Source organism: Pelophylax lessonae, assembly GCF_965119305.1.
Source record: "Pelophylax lessonae genome assembly, chromosome: 10".
Classification (NCBI taxonomy): Eukaryota; Metazoa; Chordata; class Amphibia; order Anura; family Ranidae; genus Pelophylax; species Pelophylax lessonae.
In genome coordinates, this window is record NC_138777.1 from 241414577 (window position 1) to 241429654 (window position 15078).

Consider the following 15078-nt stretch of genomic DNA (forward strand, 5'->3'; position numbering starts at 1 on the left):
TCGCCTGTGAGTGTAAAATGATTGTAATTTATAATAAAAAGAATCTCCGATCGATTGATGGCGATTTGTTCTCTGCAGGGACTGAGCCGCGATGCTCCGAAGAAGCTGCGTTTTACCCCGGCCATTCTGTTCATTGATGGTGAGTTGGGGGAAGATCGATCGATCGGTGCAGCCGCTCGTCTTTTGGGGGGGGAGGGGGGGGACATATTTATCACTGAAAACTCTCAGATGGCCGCCATGTTCAGCGGAATTCAGAAATGAGAGAATGAGGGAATTTTATTTCTTGTTTCACTCGGCCGATCCTCTCTGAAGCCGGTGAATAAAAATCAATGATTTAAAAAAAAAAATTAAAAAATCTGATTTTTTTTTTTAAAAATTGAAATCAAAAGCCTTTTATTAAAATGCTTTTGGAGTAAATATAGTTTTCTATTGAAGATACATGAATAATGGAGTTTATTCAGCATGAATTGGAGCTTAGTTATGTAGCATGAGGCTGTATATTCTGCAATATTTCCATGCAATGAATCCAATCTCTGCTCTGTACTGAGGTCACAGGAACCATGAGATAAAGTTCAGGAATATTCCTTTATCCCGCAGCTCTATGTACACTACAAACTGTATGAGTGGATAGGTTCTGATTATCGCTGTTTTACTAATCTGACCGCTTATTCTAAATAGGAAACCTTCATTTTATCTGCAAATATTAACCACTTAAGGACTGGAAGGTTTTACCCCCTTTAATGACCAGGCCATTTTTTGCGATTCAGCACTGCGTGACTTTAACTGACAATTGCGCGGTCGTGCGACGCTGTACACAAATACAATTGATGTGGATTTTTCCCACAAATGGAGATTTCTATTGGTGTTTATTGATCTCCTGTGATTATTAACAAAAAAAGACAATTTTGAAAAAAAAAAATATATATTTTTCACATTCTGCTATAAATTTATTCCCAGTAAAAAAATTTAATCTTTTTTATTTTCAACATTTTTGGCCAATTTGTATTCAGCTGCATATATTTGTTACAATCCCAATAAGTGAATATTGATTGATTGGTTTGCGCAAAAGTTATCACATCTACAAACTACGGGAAAGATTTATTCATTATTTTTTTTAATTTTTTTTACAAGTAATGGCGGCGATCTGCAATTTTTTTTTTTTTTTTTGTGGGACTGCGACATTGCGGCGGACAGATCGGACCCCTAACTGACATTTTTGATACTTTTGGGGGTACCAGTGACATTATTACAGTAATCAGTGCTAGAAATAAGCACTGTCACTGTAATAATGACACTGGCAGGGAAGGGGTTAACACCAGGGATGATCAAATGGTTAAATGTGTCCCTAGGGGGTGTTTTCTAACTGTGTGGGGGATGGGCTTGCTGCATGAACACAGAGATCTGTGATTCTAAATAGGAGGATCCCTGTGTTCATCACTGACAGAACGGGGGGGGGGGGGGGGGTGCTGTGTTTACATCGGCCGTTCTGTCTCCATGGGGAGCGATCGCCGGTGACCGGTGGACATCGCGGCCGCTGGACCTGCTGATTGGCTCCTCCTCTTCTGGCGGTGCGCATGCGTCCACACTAACCGCTACATGAAGAGAATCTCATGTAACCGAGCCGACCAGTAAAACGATGGCGGCTGCTCGGCAAGGGGTTAAAGATTCCAACTCTGAGCCAGAATCCGGTTCTTCCATGTAAAGAGAACCTCGGATCCATCATGGCGGCGCCTGTCAGCGGCATTCACTCGCCTGCTACGGCCACGCCCCTCGCCTGGTGCCACTGCCGCCACGCCCCTCGCCTGGTGCCACTGCCGCCACGCCCCTCGCCTGGTGCCACTGCCGCATCATCATCCAAGTCAATAGGACTGTCAGTGAGTCAGTGGGTCAGGGGGGGAGTGGCCGTGTGTCAGGGGGGGAGTGGCTGTGGGTCAGGGGGGAGTGGCCACCGCAGTACAGAGATGACAGTTGCCCTTTAAAAATGATTTAAATGAAATCCTCTCTGCTATGAAGTAAATTCTGCAAATAGAATGCAGGGAGGAATCACAAGACTCTCTTAGGTCAGGCAAATACCCATCCCCCCCTTTTCTCCTTCTGTGCTCTGTAGACAGATGACACCGGCAGATTGCTGAGGACAATGGAGGAAGTGAGGAGAATCTCTCTATGGGGGTCACCGGCAGCAATCTGTGGCCTCTGGTTGGTGGAGGGGGGAAGGGTTGGGATGGGAAATGGGGGGGGGGGTGGGGGGGGAAGTTGCTGAATGAATAGAAGTTTTTCTACAGATGTATTGTGATGTGTGAACCCCCCAACACTCAGGGTCTCCCCTCTCTCCTCTATAGAAGGCGCAGTGTGCGGTCAGAGCTGGGAGGACAGAGAACGCCTCCTATGTGACATCGAGAGAATTCTAAAATCAACTTCCTTCCCGTATCACATCCTCTACATGGAGCAGGTGAGCCTGAATCCCCTCCCCCTCCCCCATATCCTCTACATGGAGCAGGTGAGCCTGAATCCCCTCCCCCTCCCCTCCCCTATATCCTCTACATGGAGCAGGTGAGCCTGAATCCCCTCCCCCCCTCCCCCCTCCCCTATATCCTCTACATGGAGCAGGTGAGCCTGAATCCCCTCCCCCCTCCCCCCTCCCCTATATCCTCTACATGGAGCAGGTGAGCCTGAATCCCCTCCCCCTCCCCCTATATCCTCTACATGGAGCAGGTGAGCCTGAATCCCCTCCCCCTCCCCTCCCCTATATCCTCTACATGGAGCAGGTGAGCCTGAATCCCCTCCCCCCTCCCCCCTCCCCTATATCCTCTACATGGAGCAGGTGAGCCTGAATCCCCTCCCCCTCCCCTCCCTCATAATACATAATGTAATATAGAAGAGAGATTTCCTGATTTGAAGTTGTACGTTTTTATCTTCTCTCCTCTCCTCTCCTCCCCTCCCCTCCCCTCTCCTCTCCTCTTCTCTTCTCTTTTCTCTGCAGATTTTCTCTCTGCCAGAATCGGTTCTTCAGACAAATCTCCTCCCGCAGGAGGGGAACTACAAGCAGGCGGTGGGCAGTTTTATGGGACAGCAGAGGGCGGGGGATGGGATATCTGATGCGACTCTCAGACCGATTCCAACTTTAAGCCCCCCATTGGCAGAATACAGCCGCTCTCCATCCTTCCCCCGCCCCCCTGCAGAGCACGGCGCAGCGCTGAGAGATCTCTTCTCCTCCGTCACAACTCTGACCGCCAAGCAGGAGCTGCTGCATTCCCTCCGGTGAGATTCCCATTCCTGTCTGCAAATATTCAGCACTAAAATCCCAGAAGAAGAAGAAGAATTTCACCTTTACTAATAGTATAATAAATGACGGGGAAGAAAATACACATTTATAATGGTTGGGGACCTGTAAAGCATTGAAGCTGTGATTGGCCGATGGGTGTGAGTTACAGTTCATTCCTCCAATACCGGCCGGTGTTCTAAAATTTTGTCAGACCCATGAAAACTCCGGACCTCGTCACTTCCGGTGACGCTACGTCATAACCCAGCTGGTGCGAGCCCCGGTGCGCAGCGCACAAGACATTTTTCCAGGTCCGATGAAATTCTAAGACTTAGAGAACAGCTGACTGAGAGGAGGCGGGGCTGAGGCACCGGGTATGGGCGGTCCAACAACTCCACTTCCGGGTCTATGTGTTCCAGACAAAAATCTTTTTATGTTTTCTTTTCTATCATTCCACACATTTATACATTCCCTTTACTTCAATGGAACGGAAAGGCGGATTCTTCTTCTTCTTCTTCTTCTTCTTCTTCTTCTTCTTCTTCTTCTTCTTCTTCTTCTTCTTCTTCTTCTTCTTGTTTTTGTTTTTCTTCTTCTTCTTCTTCTTCTTCTTCTTCTTCTTGTTCTTGTTTTTCTTCTTCTTCTTCTTGTTTTTCTTGTTGTTGTTGTTCTTGTTGTTGTTGTTCTTGTTGTTGTTGTTGTTGTTCTTGTTGTTGTTGTTGTTCTTGTTGTTGTTCTTCTTCTTCTCATACCAACACACTGTGCCGGGGTCCAGAATCACTGCATTTCCCATGATGCATTTCCCTTTTCTGCTTGATATAAATACTAATTATGATTACGATTAATATTAAACATTTTATTATTTCTCTCAATGTGTATAAATGTGTGGAATGATAGAAAAAAAAGATGTTTGTCTGGAACGCATAGACCCGGAAGTGGAGTTGTTGGACCGCCCATACCCGGTGCCTCAGCCCCGCCTCCTCTCAGTCAGCTGTTCGCTAAGTCTTAAAATGTCATCGGACCTGGAAAATGCCTTGTACGCTGCGCACCGGGGCTCGCACCAGCTGGTGGTGACGTAGCCTCACCGGAAGTGACGAGGTCCGGAATTTTCACAGGTCCGATGAAATTTTAGAACACCGGCCTTTACCCAATGACAGGAAGTTCAATGAACTACCAAGAGAGCTCAACAGCACCCCCCCCCCCTCTTTCACTGAGAACTGCAAGCTGACAGCCGCGAAGGCGGACAGTACTTGTCATTTTCCCATTGCCAGAACACTGAAAGGATGACGCAGCCAGGCAGGCGAGCGTTTTTTTTATTGTGACAGCGAGTGAGGGGAGAAGATCAACCCCCACCCCCCCCTCCCCTCCCCTCCCCTACCCTCACTGTCCAAACAGGGGATCGGTTATATTTGGGTACAGCGTCACACGACCGCGCAATTGTCAGTTAAAGTAACGCAGTGTCGAATCACAAAACATGGCCTGGTCATGAAGGGGGGTAAATCTTCCGGGGCTGAGGAGGTTAAAGTGCACCGTTGCCCGGATTGGGGACATTAAATACAATTAATAAATTAGAGATTCCCACTTTGTATCTGACCGGGAGCCGCCCATCCCCCGCTGTACAATCCCCGGCCTGAGCGTTATTCCACACATGTGACAATGAATCTCTAGGAATCTCTGATCCACTGCTGGGACACGGAAGAGATTCCTCCCATAGAATGAGGGGAGATCATAAGATCCCAGCCAGGAGATTCTGCAGCGGGGGATGGGCACCCCCATTAGGCTGCATAGTGGAGATCTCTGAACGCAGATCTCGTCGGGGGGGGGGGGGGGTAATTTAATGGATTACTGTGATAAAAGTAAAATGTATCCTTTACCCATGACATGAACCTTCACATGCTGTGTATTTGGGTTTGAAGATTTCATGTATTTTTTATCTTTTTCAGGAACCATTTAATTTTGCACGTGGCGCGATCGCACGGCTACTCCAAGGTGATGAGTGCAGAGAGCTGCACCCGCCTGGCCGTCCGACTGCTCAGCAATATTTCACTCGGCCGAGGAGCCTTTCTGCCTCTGGATACAGTGAGTGTATTCTGTGATTACAGGGACCTCTGCTGGTCATTCTGTGTAACAGTCATATGAACCCCCTGCCAAATATCAGGACAATAGGAAGCGGTGTGTGAGGGAGGAGGAGGAAACGGTGAGGGAGGGAGGAGGAAGCTGCGTGTGAGGGAGGGAGGAGGAAGCTGCGTGTGAGGGAGGTAGGAGGAAGCTGCGTGTGAGGGAGGTAGGAGGAAGCTGCGTGTGAGGGAGGTAGGAGGAAGCTGCGTGTGAGGGAGGTAGGAGGAAGCTGCGTGTGAGGGAGGGAGGAGGAAGCTGCGTGTGAGGGAGGGAGGAGGAAGCTGCGTGTGAGGGAGGGAGGAGGAAGCTGCGTGTGAGGGAGGGAGGAGGAAGCTGCGTGTGAGGGAGGGAGGAGGAAGCGGTGTGTGTGTGAGGGAGGGAGGAGGAAGCGGTGTGTGTGTGAGGGAGGGAGGAGGAAGCGGTGTGTGTGTGAGGGAGGGAGGAGGAAGCGGTGTGTGTGTGAGGGAGGGAGGAGGAAGCGGTGTGTGTGTGAGGGAGGGAGGAGGAAGCGGTGTGTGTGTGAGGGAGGGAGGAGGAAGCGGTGTGTGAGGGAGGGAGGAGGAAGCGGTGTGTGAGGGAGGGAGGAGGAAGCGGTGTGTGAGGGAGGGAGGAGGAAGCGGTGTGTGAGGGAGGGAGGAGGAAGCTGCGTGTGAGGGAGGGAGGAGGAAGCTGCGTGTGAGGGAGGGAGGAGGAAGCTGCGTGTGAGGGAGGGAGGAGGAAGCTGCGTGTGAGGGAGGGAGGAGGAAGCTGCGTGTGAGGGAGGGAGGAGGAAGCTGCGTGTGAGGGAGGGAGGAGGAAGCTGCGTGTGAGGGAGGGAGGAGGAAGCTGCGTGTGAGGGAGGGAGGAGGAAGCTGCGTGTGAGGGAGGGAGGAGGAAGCTGCGTGTGAGGGAGGGAGGAGGAAGCGGTGTGTGAGGGAGGGAGGAGGAAGCGGTGTGTGAGGGAGGGAGGAGGAAGCGGTGTGTGAGGGAGGGAGGAGGAAGCTGCGTGTGAGGGAGGGAGGAGGAAGCGGTGTGTGAGGGAGGGAGGAGGAAGCGGTGTGTGAGGGAGGAGAAGGCTGCTGTGAGGGGAGGAAGCTGCCTGTGTGGGAGGAGGAAGCTGTTTTAGAATGCATAGAACAATAAAAGTAACACTTTAACTTTTCTTCCTCGTGAAGAGGAAGCTGCCGGTATCTCCAGTCTGTTCAGTCTGATGCCAAATTTCTCAATCTTTTACCCCACAGGAACTCATACAATCATCTTCAGGTCTCAGAGAGTCCCTACTAAAACTTTTTTCCATTGGTGGTTAGTGGGGGGAATGGGTCCGTTATGTTGGTGGTTAGTGGGGGGAATGATCCCTTATGTTGGTGGTCAGTGGGGGGAATGATCCCTTATGTTGGTGGTCAGTGGGGGGGAATGATCCCTTAAGTTGGTGGTCAGTGGGGGGGAATGATCCCTTATGTTGGTGGTCAGTGGGGGGGAATGATCCCTTATGTTGGTGGTCAGTGGGGGGAATGGGTCCCTTATCGTGGTCAGTGGGGGGGAATGGGTCCCTTATGTTGGTGGTCAGTGGAGGGAATGATCCCTTATGTTGGTGGTCAGTGGAGGGAATGATCCCTTATGTTGGTGGTCAGTGGAGGGAATGATCCCTTATGTTGGTGGTCTGTGGAGGGAATGATCCCTTATGTTGGTGGTCGGTGGGGGGAATGATCCCTTATGTTGGTGGTCAGTGGGGGGAATGGGTCCCTTATGTTGGTGGTCGGTGGGGGGGAATGGGTCCCTTATGTTGGTGGTCGGTGGGGGGGGAATGGGTCCCTTATGTCGGTGGGGGGGGAATGGGTCCCTTATGTCGGTGGGGGGGGAATGGGTCCCTTATGTCGGTGGGGGGGGAATGGGTCCCTTATGTTGGTGGTCGGTGGGGGGGGAATGGGTCCCTTATGTTGGTGGTCGTGGGGGGGGAATGGGTCCCTTATGTTGGTGGTCGGTGGGGGGAATGGATCCCTTATGTTGGTGGTCGGTGGGGGGGGAATGATCCCTTATGTTGGTGGTCGGTGGGGGGGGAATGATCCCTTATGTTGGTGGTCGGTGGGGGGGGAATGATCCCTAATGTTGGTGGTCGGTGGGGGGGGAATGATCCCTTATGTTGGTGGGGAGAATGGGGCCCCTTATGTTGGAAGTCAGAATGCCCCCCTCTTTCACACAGTTGAAGATGGTGGTTTTTCAAAGTGATTTCTCAGCAAAATAAAGCATTGTGACATGGATGGATGGAGACAATGGATGGATGGAGACAATGGATGGATGGATGGATGGATGGGGTTTTTTGCTTTGAATATTAAAAATGAATTAGTGTTTTTGGTTTGTGGTGCTGAGATGTGGTGGAGTTCCTCTTTAGTGCTGTCTGGAAGAGGAGAGGAAAGATCCGGGGTGCGGCACATCCATGGAGTCCTATGGTGGTACGGGGGAGACAACCTCAGCTTGGGCTCCCGCTAGGCCACGCCCCCAAAGCATTTTGGGGATCCCAATGCCACCTGGACTGAAGATAAACCCGCTCCATATTTAGGGGTGACTGGAAGAAAATCCGATCCTATGAGCGGTCTGAGCCCATAGTACAGCCGCCATCTCTTATTGTTTTATACGCTTTCCCGCTGTTTGGGTGTTCTGCCGGGATTGGGGGCCTCACTGGAGTCGTAGAAACGTTTTTTATATTCAATGTTGGATCCAATGTAGGAAGTTTTGTGTAGATTTTGCTCTAAGTTTGTATCATAGATTATAATTAATCCTCTGATTTCCTCCCCTCCTCCATACAGGGATTTTCTGATAATCGTTTCGGGGATGTTGTTGTTGTCCGTCCAATGAGAGAATATTCCTTAAAGGAAATTTCCTTCTATAACCGACTTTTCAATGTTCCGTCTGTCTTCATCCCAGCACTGGACACCAAGGTACAGAGACGGTATAGAAGGTAGAGAGACGGTATAGAAGGTAGAGAGACGGTGTAGAAGGTAGAGAGGCGGTGTAGAAGGTAGAGAGGCGGTGTAGAAGGTAGAGAGGCGGCGTAGAAGGTAGAGGGGCGGCGTAGAAGGTAGAGGGGCGGCGTAGAAGGGGCGGCGTAGAAGGGGCGGCGTAGAAGGGGCGGCGTAGAAGGGGTGGTGTAGAAGGGGCGGGGGCGGTGTAGAAGGTACAGAGAGGCGGTGTAGAAGGTAGAGAGGCGGCGTAGAAGGTAGGCGGTGTAGAAGGGGCGGTGTAGAAGGGGCGGTGTAGAAGGGGCGGGGGTGGTGTAGAAGGTACAGAGAGGCGGTGTAGAAGGGGCGGGGACGGTGTAGAAGGTACAGAGAGGCGGTGTATAAGGGGCGGGGACGGTGTAGAAGGTACAGAGAGGCGGTGTAGAAGGGGCGGGGATGGTGTAGAAGGGGCGGGGACTAGGCCTGCACGATATTGGAAAAAAAATATATTGCGATATTTTTTTTCCAACGATATATATTGCGATATTGAGGGACCCGTCCTTTATATGGAGAAATATAAAGGAGGTTGGCTGCAGCCCACTTCAAAGTATAACCTTGGAAGGGGTTATATAATAGATTATAAAAAGGAAGAGGAAGTGATTGGTGCTGCCAGTATATATGTGAAATACAATAAATAATCTATAATGACATGGTGTGTATACAAAAGGGGAAAAGTAGATGTATTTATATGTAGAGGAAAATAAATTATTAATATATAAATAACCTCTGAATTATTAATAATTTATTTTCCTCTACATATATATACATACATCTACTTTTCCCTTTTTGTATACACACCATGTCATTATAGATTATTGTATTTCACATATATACTGGCAGTGGTAGGAGGAGGGTGGAGCGGTGGATTAGAAAGGAGCACAGCCGCATACATTACATTATTCACTCGTCTCGTGCAGGCTGCAGCCGCCCCACACGTTCAGTGAGTCTCACTCTCCGCCCTAGTTTTCTCAATGGCACATTCAGGGAGCCAATCACGCCGTGAGTAGCGGCACAGCGAACCAATCAGGTGTGCAGGCACGCGTGATTGGTTAGCTGTGCAGCTGCTCACGGCGTGATTGGTTGCCTGAATGTGCCATTGAAAAAACGAGGGCGGAGAGTGAGACTCACTGAACGTGTGGGGTGGGCTGCAGCCTGCAGTGGATTGGATGTGTGAGTTCTCCTCTGACCTAACACGCCTAACACGGAAGTCTGCGAGTCCTCCTGTCCTCCTCCGAGTCCCTCCCCCTGCCTATGCAAATATCGTGACCTCGGCGATATGAATATCGCCTACGGCCACAGAACGATAGTGGATATCATATCGACTATCGTTCAGCCCTAGCGGGGACGGTGTAGAAGGGGCGGGGACGGTGTAGAAGGGGCGGGGACGGTGTAGAAGGGGCGGGGACGGTGTAGAAGGTACAGGGATGGTATAGAATACGGAGACCCGGGAGGCTCTGGGCATCTATAAAACTTCCCCGGGAGTAATAGGAGAATTTCATTTCTGTAGAAGAAAGTAACGTAACTCGGCTTTACCTAGGAGGTTCTAGGAAGATGAAGCATAACTTTCACCGGGTTTAGGGGGGTCTATAGTGTGGCATTCCCTGGGAGGATCTGGGGTGAGAGAACCCTGCATTCTCTGGAGGGGGGGGGGGGGGGAGAATAGATCTGGTCTAGGGTGATTGAGCACAGCATTCCCTGGAAAAACAAGGGGGGGGGGGGTGGTGTCTCTGGCTAATGGAGGGGGGTTTGTAATTCTTTTCTACATCTTGTAGTTTTGCTGTAATTCCTCGGTTTTTCCCTCCAGGCCCCGGAGAACTCCATCCAGAATCTCTCCGAATCCTTCATCACCAAACTGCAATCCGACTTCCCCTCCACAGTCAGCACTCTGTACAGGTGAGGGGACGCCCATTTACCGCATCCATACACTACATACCGTACACTACATACCATCCATACCATCCATACCATCCATACCATCCATACCGTACACTACATACCATCCATACCGTACACTACATACCATCCATACCATACACTACATACCATCCATACCATCCATACCGTATACTACATACCATCCATACCATCCATACCGTACACTACATACCATCCATACCGTATACTACATACCATCCATACCGTACACTACATACCATCCATACCGTACACTACATACCATCCATACCGTACACTACATACCATCCATACCGTACACTACATACCATCCATACCATCCATACCGTACACTACATACCATCCATACCATCCATACCATCCATACCGTACACTACATACCATCCATACCGTACACTACATACCATCCATACCATCCATACCGTACACTACATACCATCCATACCATCCATACCATCCATACCGTACACTACATACCATCCATACCGTACACTACATACCATCCATACCATCCATACCGTACACTACATACCATCCATACCGTACACTACATACCATCCATACCATACACTACATACCATCCATACCGTACACTACATACCATCCATACCATCCATACCATACACTACATACCATCCATACCATCCATACCGTATACTACATACCATCCATACCGTATACTACATACCATCCATACCGTACACTACATACCATCCATACCATCCATACCATACACTACATACCATCCATACCGTACACTACATACCATCCATACCATCCATACCGTATACTACATACCATCCATACCGTACACTACATACCATCCATACCATACACTACATACCATCCATACCATACACTACATACCATCCATACCATACACTACATACCATCCATACCATCCATACCGTATACTACATACCATCCATACCGTACACTACATACCATCCATACCATACACTACATACCATCCATACCATCCATACCGTACACTACATACCATCCATACCATCCATACCGTACACTACATACCATCCATACCGTACACTACATACCATCCATACCGTACACTACATACCATCCATACCATACACTACATACCATCCATACCGTACACTACATACCATCCATACCATCCATACCGTATACTACATACCATCCATACCGTACACTACATACCATCCATACCATCCATACCGTACACTACATACCATCCATACCATCCATACCATCCATACCGTACACTACATACCATCCATACCGTACACTACATACCATCCATACCATCCATACCGTACACTACATACCATCCATACCGTACACTACATACCATCCATACCATACACTACATACCATCCATACCGTACACTACATACCATCCATACCATCCATACCATACACTACATACCATCCATACCATCCATACCGTATACTACATACCATCCATACCGTATACTACATACCATCCATACCGTACACTACATACCATCCATACCATCCATACCATACACTACATACCATCCATACCGTACACTACATACCATCCATACCATCCATACCGTATACTACATACCATCCATACCGTACACTACATACCATCCATACCATACACTACATACCATCCATACCATACACTACATACCATCCATACCATACACTACATACCATCCATACCATCCATACCGTATACTACATACCATCCATACCGTACACTACATACCATCCATACCATACACTACATACCATCCATACCATCCATACCGTACACTACATACCATCCATACCATCCATACCGTACACTACATACCATCCATACCGTACACTACATACCATCCATACCGTACACTACATACCATCCATACCATACACTACATACCATCCATACCGTACACTACATACCATCCATACCATCCATACCGTATACTACATACCATCCATACCGTACACTACATACCATCCATACCATCCATACCATACACTACATACCATCCATACCATCCATACCGTATACTACATACCATCCATACCGTATACTACATACCATCCATACCGTACACTACATACCATCCATACCATCCATACCATACACTACATACCATCCATACCGTACACTACATACCATCCATACCATCCATACCGTATACTACATACCATCCATACCGTACACTACATACCATCCATACCATACACTACATACCATCCATACCATACACTACATACCATCCATACCATACACTACATACCATCCATACCATCCATACCGTATACTACATACCATCCATACCGTACACTACATACCATCCATACCATACACTACATACCATCCATACCATCCATACCGTACACTACATACCATCCATACCATCCATACCGTACACTACATACCATCCATACCGTACACTACATACCATCCATACCGTACACTACATACCATCCATACCATACACTACATACCATCCATACCGTACACTACATACCATCCATACCATCCATACCGTATACTACATACCATCCATACCGTACACTACATACCATCCATACCATCCATACCATACACTACATACCATCCATACCATCCATACCGTATACTACATACCATCCATACCGTACACTACATACCATCCATACCATCCATACCGTACACTACATACCATCCATACCATCCATACCGTACACTACATACCATCCATACCGTACACTACATACCATCCATACCGTACACTACATACCATCCATACCATCCATACCGTACACTACATACCATCCATACCGTACACTACATACCATCCATACCGTACACTACATACCATCCATACCGTACACTACATACCATCCATACCGTACACTACATGCATACATTACATACATATTACATATACACATACACTACATAACATACATGCATACCGTACACTACATACTTATAATGTAATCACCTGATTGTTCTCTATTGGATGTCCCCTCCATAGGACCAGCGAGAAGCTCCTCCTCTCCAGCACAGATGACCGGCGGGAGCAGAGGGGGGAGGAGAGATGTGTGCTGTGTATGTGCACATTGGACACGCACACGGGTGAGATTCATCATTGCACAGAGAGACGGCTTTCTTCCATTCATTAAATGTGACCTGAAATCCCCCACCAATCAGATGAGATTTGTATTTCCTTCCTGCAGTGTCCTTATTATATTCTATCACTGGTGGGTCGCCTTTCTGTGCGTTTGGTTGGTATTCTCCGCCTCCTGCTTGTAGATTATTATGGATGATCAGTACAGACTCCGCCTCTTTGGGGGGGGGGGGGGGGAGAGTGCGGAATCTGGTGCAGCTGTGATTGGTGGTGATTGGTTAATCCGCTTCCAGGTTTTATTGCCAAAGCTTAATTTAGGAAGATGATTGGCTGGATTCTGCACTCTCCAGTTTTAGTAAATTAACCCCCTGTGTACTTCCTGGCCTCTGTTATCACTGTTCAGGTTCTCACATTCAGCTCTATTTAGCAGCACCATACGGCCTGCAGTCCCCCCCACCTCCTTCATTTCTGTCCAATAGGCTCTAATGGCCGAGTTCTTCATCAGTGCCTGTCAGTGTCCATGTGCATGAAGGGTATACATTTTATTACCCCCCCCCCCCCCCTGTCCTAATACAGGGGCGCTTAACCTGTGGCGCGCAACCTCAAACCATGGAAGCGCATGCCTGGGGTGGGCAACCCGTTTATCACAATGTGGCTGACCGCCATCCCAGAGCATCCGAGTGCCGGCAGCAGAGGGAGCGCAGGGCGCTTTCTAAGCTGATGCGTCCTCTGTATTTCCGGATTTTATCCCAGGCGGAGTGATACCAAATGCCCTCTGCCACCAATCCTTCCTAGCATAGGGCAAGAAGGCCCGCCTAATAACATACAACCGGCTTAATAGCTTTGCAATCAGCAAATCAGTACCTATAAAAGGGTTAACAACTATTAGGCTGCTTTCACACTGACTGCAGCTGCACTTAGCCAGAGACTTCTATTCTATCCTGCGGGATTGCTGCACTTTCAGAAAGGGAACCGCACCCATAGGATAGAATAGAAGTCTTTGGCTAATGCAGCTAACCGTCAGGAAAGGAGGAGGAGGTGTGGTGGTGAAGGAGGAGGAGGAGGGGTTGTGTAGGTGGAGGAGGGGTGGTGGTGAAGGAGGAGGTGGAGGAGGAGGGTGGTGGTGGTGAAGGAGGAGGGGGGGTGGTGGAGGAGGAGGGTGGTGGTGGTGAAGGAGGAGGGGGGGTGGTGGAGGAGGAGGGGTGGTGGTGGAGGAGGAGGGGTGGTGGTGGTGAAGGAGGAGGGGTGGTAGTGGAGGGGTGGTGGAGGAGGGGTGGTGGAGGTGGAGGAGGGGTGGTTGAGAAGGTGTGGTGCGGGTAAACTGCAGTGAATCCGTGTGAAAGAAGCCTTATGGGGGCTCAGGACAGTAAGGACACATTTACAGTCGGGGGAGGGGACGGGGGACAATAAAACCCCCATAGTTCATTGCGACCAGTTACCAAATCACTTGGGTGGCCCTCACTCTTCAATAGGTAAATCCCCCTCCCCCAATATCTTCCCAGTTTCCAGCAGTTAGTACCGGATTCTATGCCTGCAGCTAGGAATACACGGAGAGATGAGATGAAATGATTGGTTGGTGACTTTCATATCTCTTGTTATGACAGGCCCCTCCTCCGCCTTCTCTGCCACACAAGTGTCTCAGCGATTGTCAGAGAAGAAATCCTCAGGCTGTGTTCTTCCTGCAAAGGATTCTGGGAAGCCGTGCTGCAGCGGAGGGCAGTGCAGTGAGGAAGCGACTTCTACATACAGGTGA

At 49.1% G+C, this 15078-nt stretch overlaps 1 protein-coding gene across 1 annotated transcript in view; it reads left to right on the top strand.

Annotated features, from left to right (window-relative positions):
- Positions 1–15078, top strand: part of CTU2 (cytosolic thiouridylase subunit 2) — a gene marked incomplete at its 3' end in the record, with an annotated part of 31490 nt that extends 16412 nt beyond the window's left edge. The window contains exons 5-12 of the mRNA XM_082271068.1: positions 79–139; positions 2340–2449; positions 2981–3258; positions 5200–5335; positions 8158–8289; positions 10154–10242; positions 13233–13333; positions 14930–15078. Coding sequence (XP_082127194.1) covers positions 79–139; positions 2340–2449; positions 2981–3258; positions 5200–5335; positions 8158–8289; positions 10154–10242; positions 13233–13333; positions 14930–15078 — 1056 coding nt within the window. The remainder of the gene's footprint in view (positions 1–78; positions 140–2339; positions 2450–2980; positions 3259–5199; positions 5336–8157; positions 8290–10153; positions 10243–13232; positions 13334–14929) is intronic.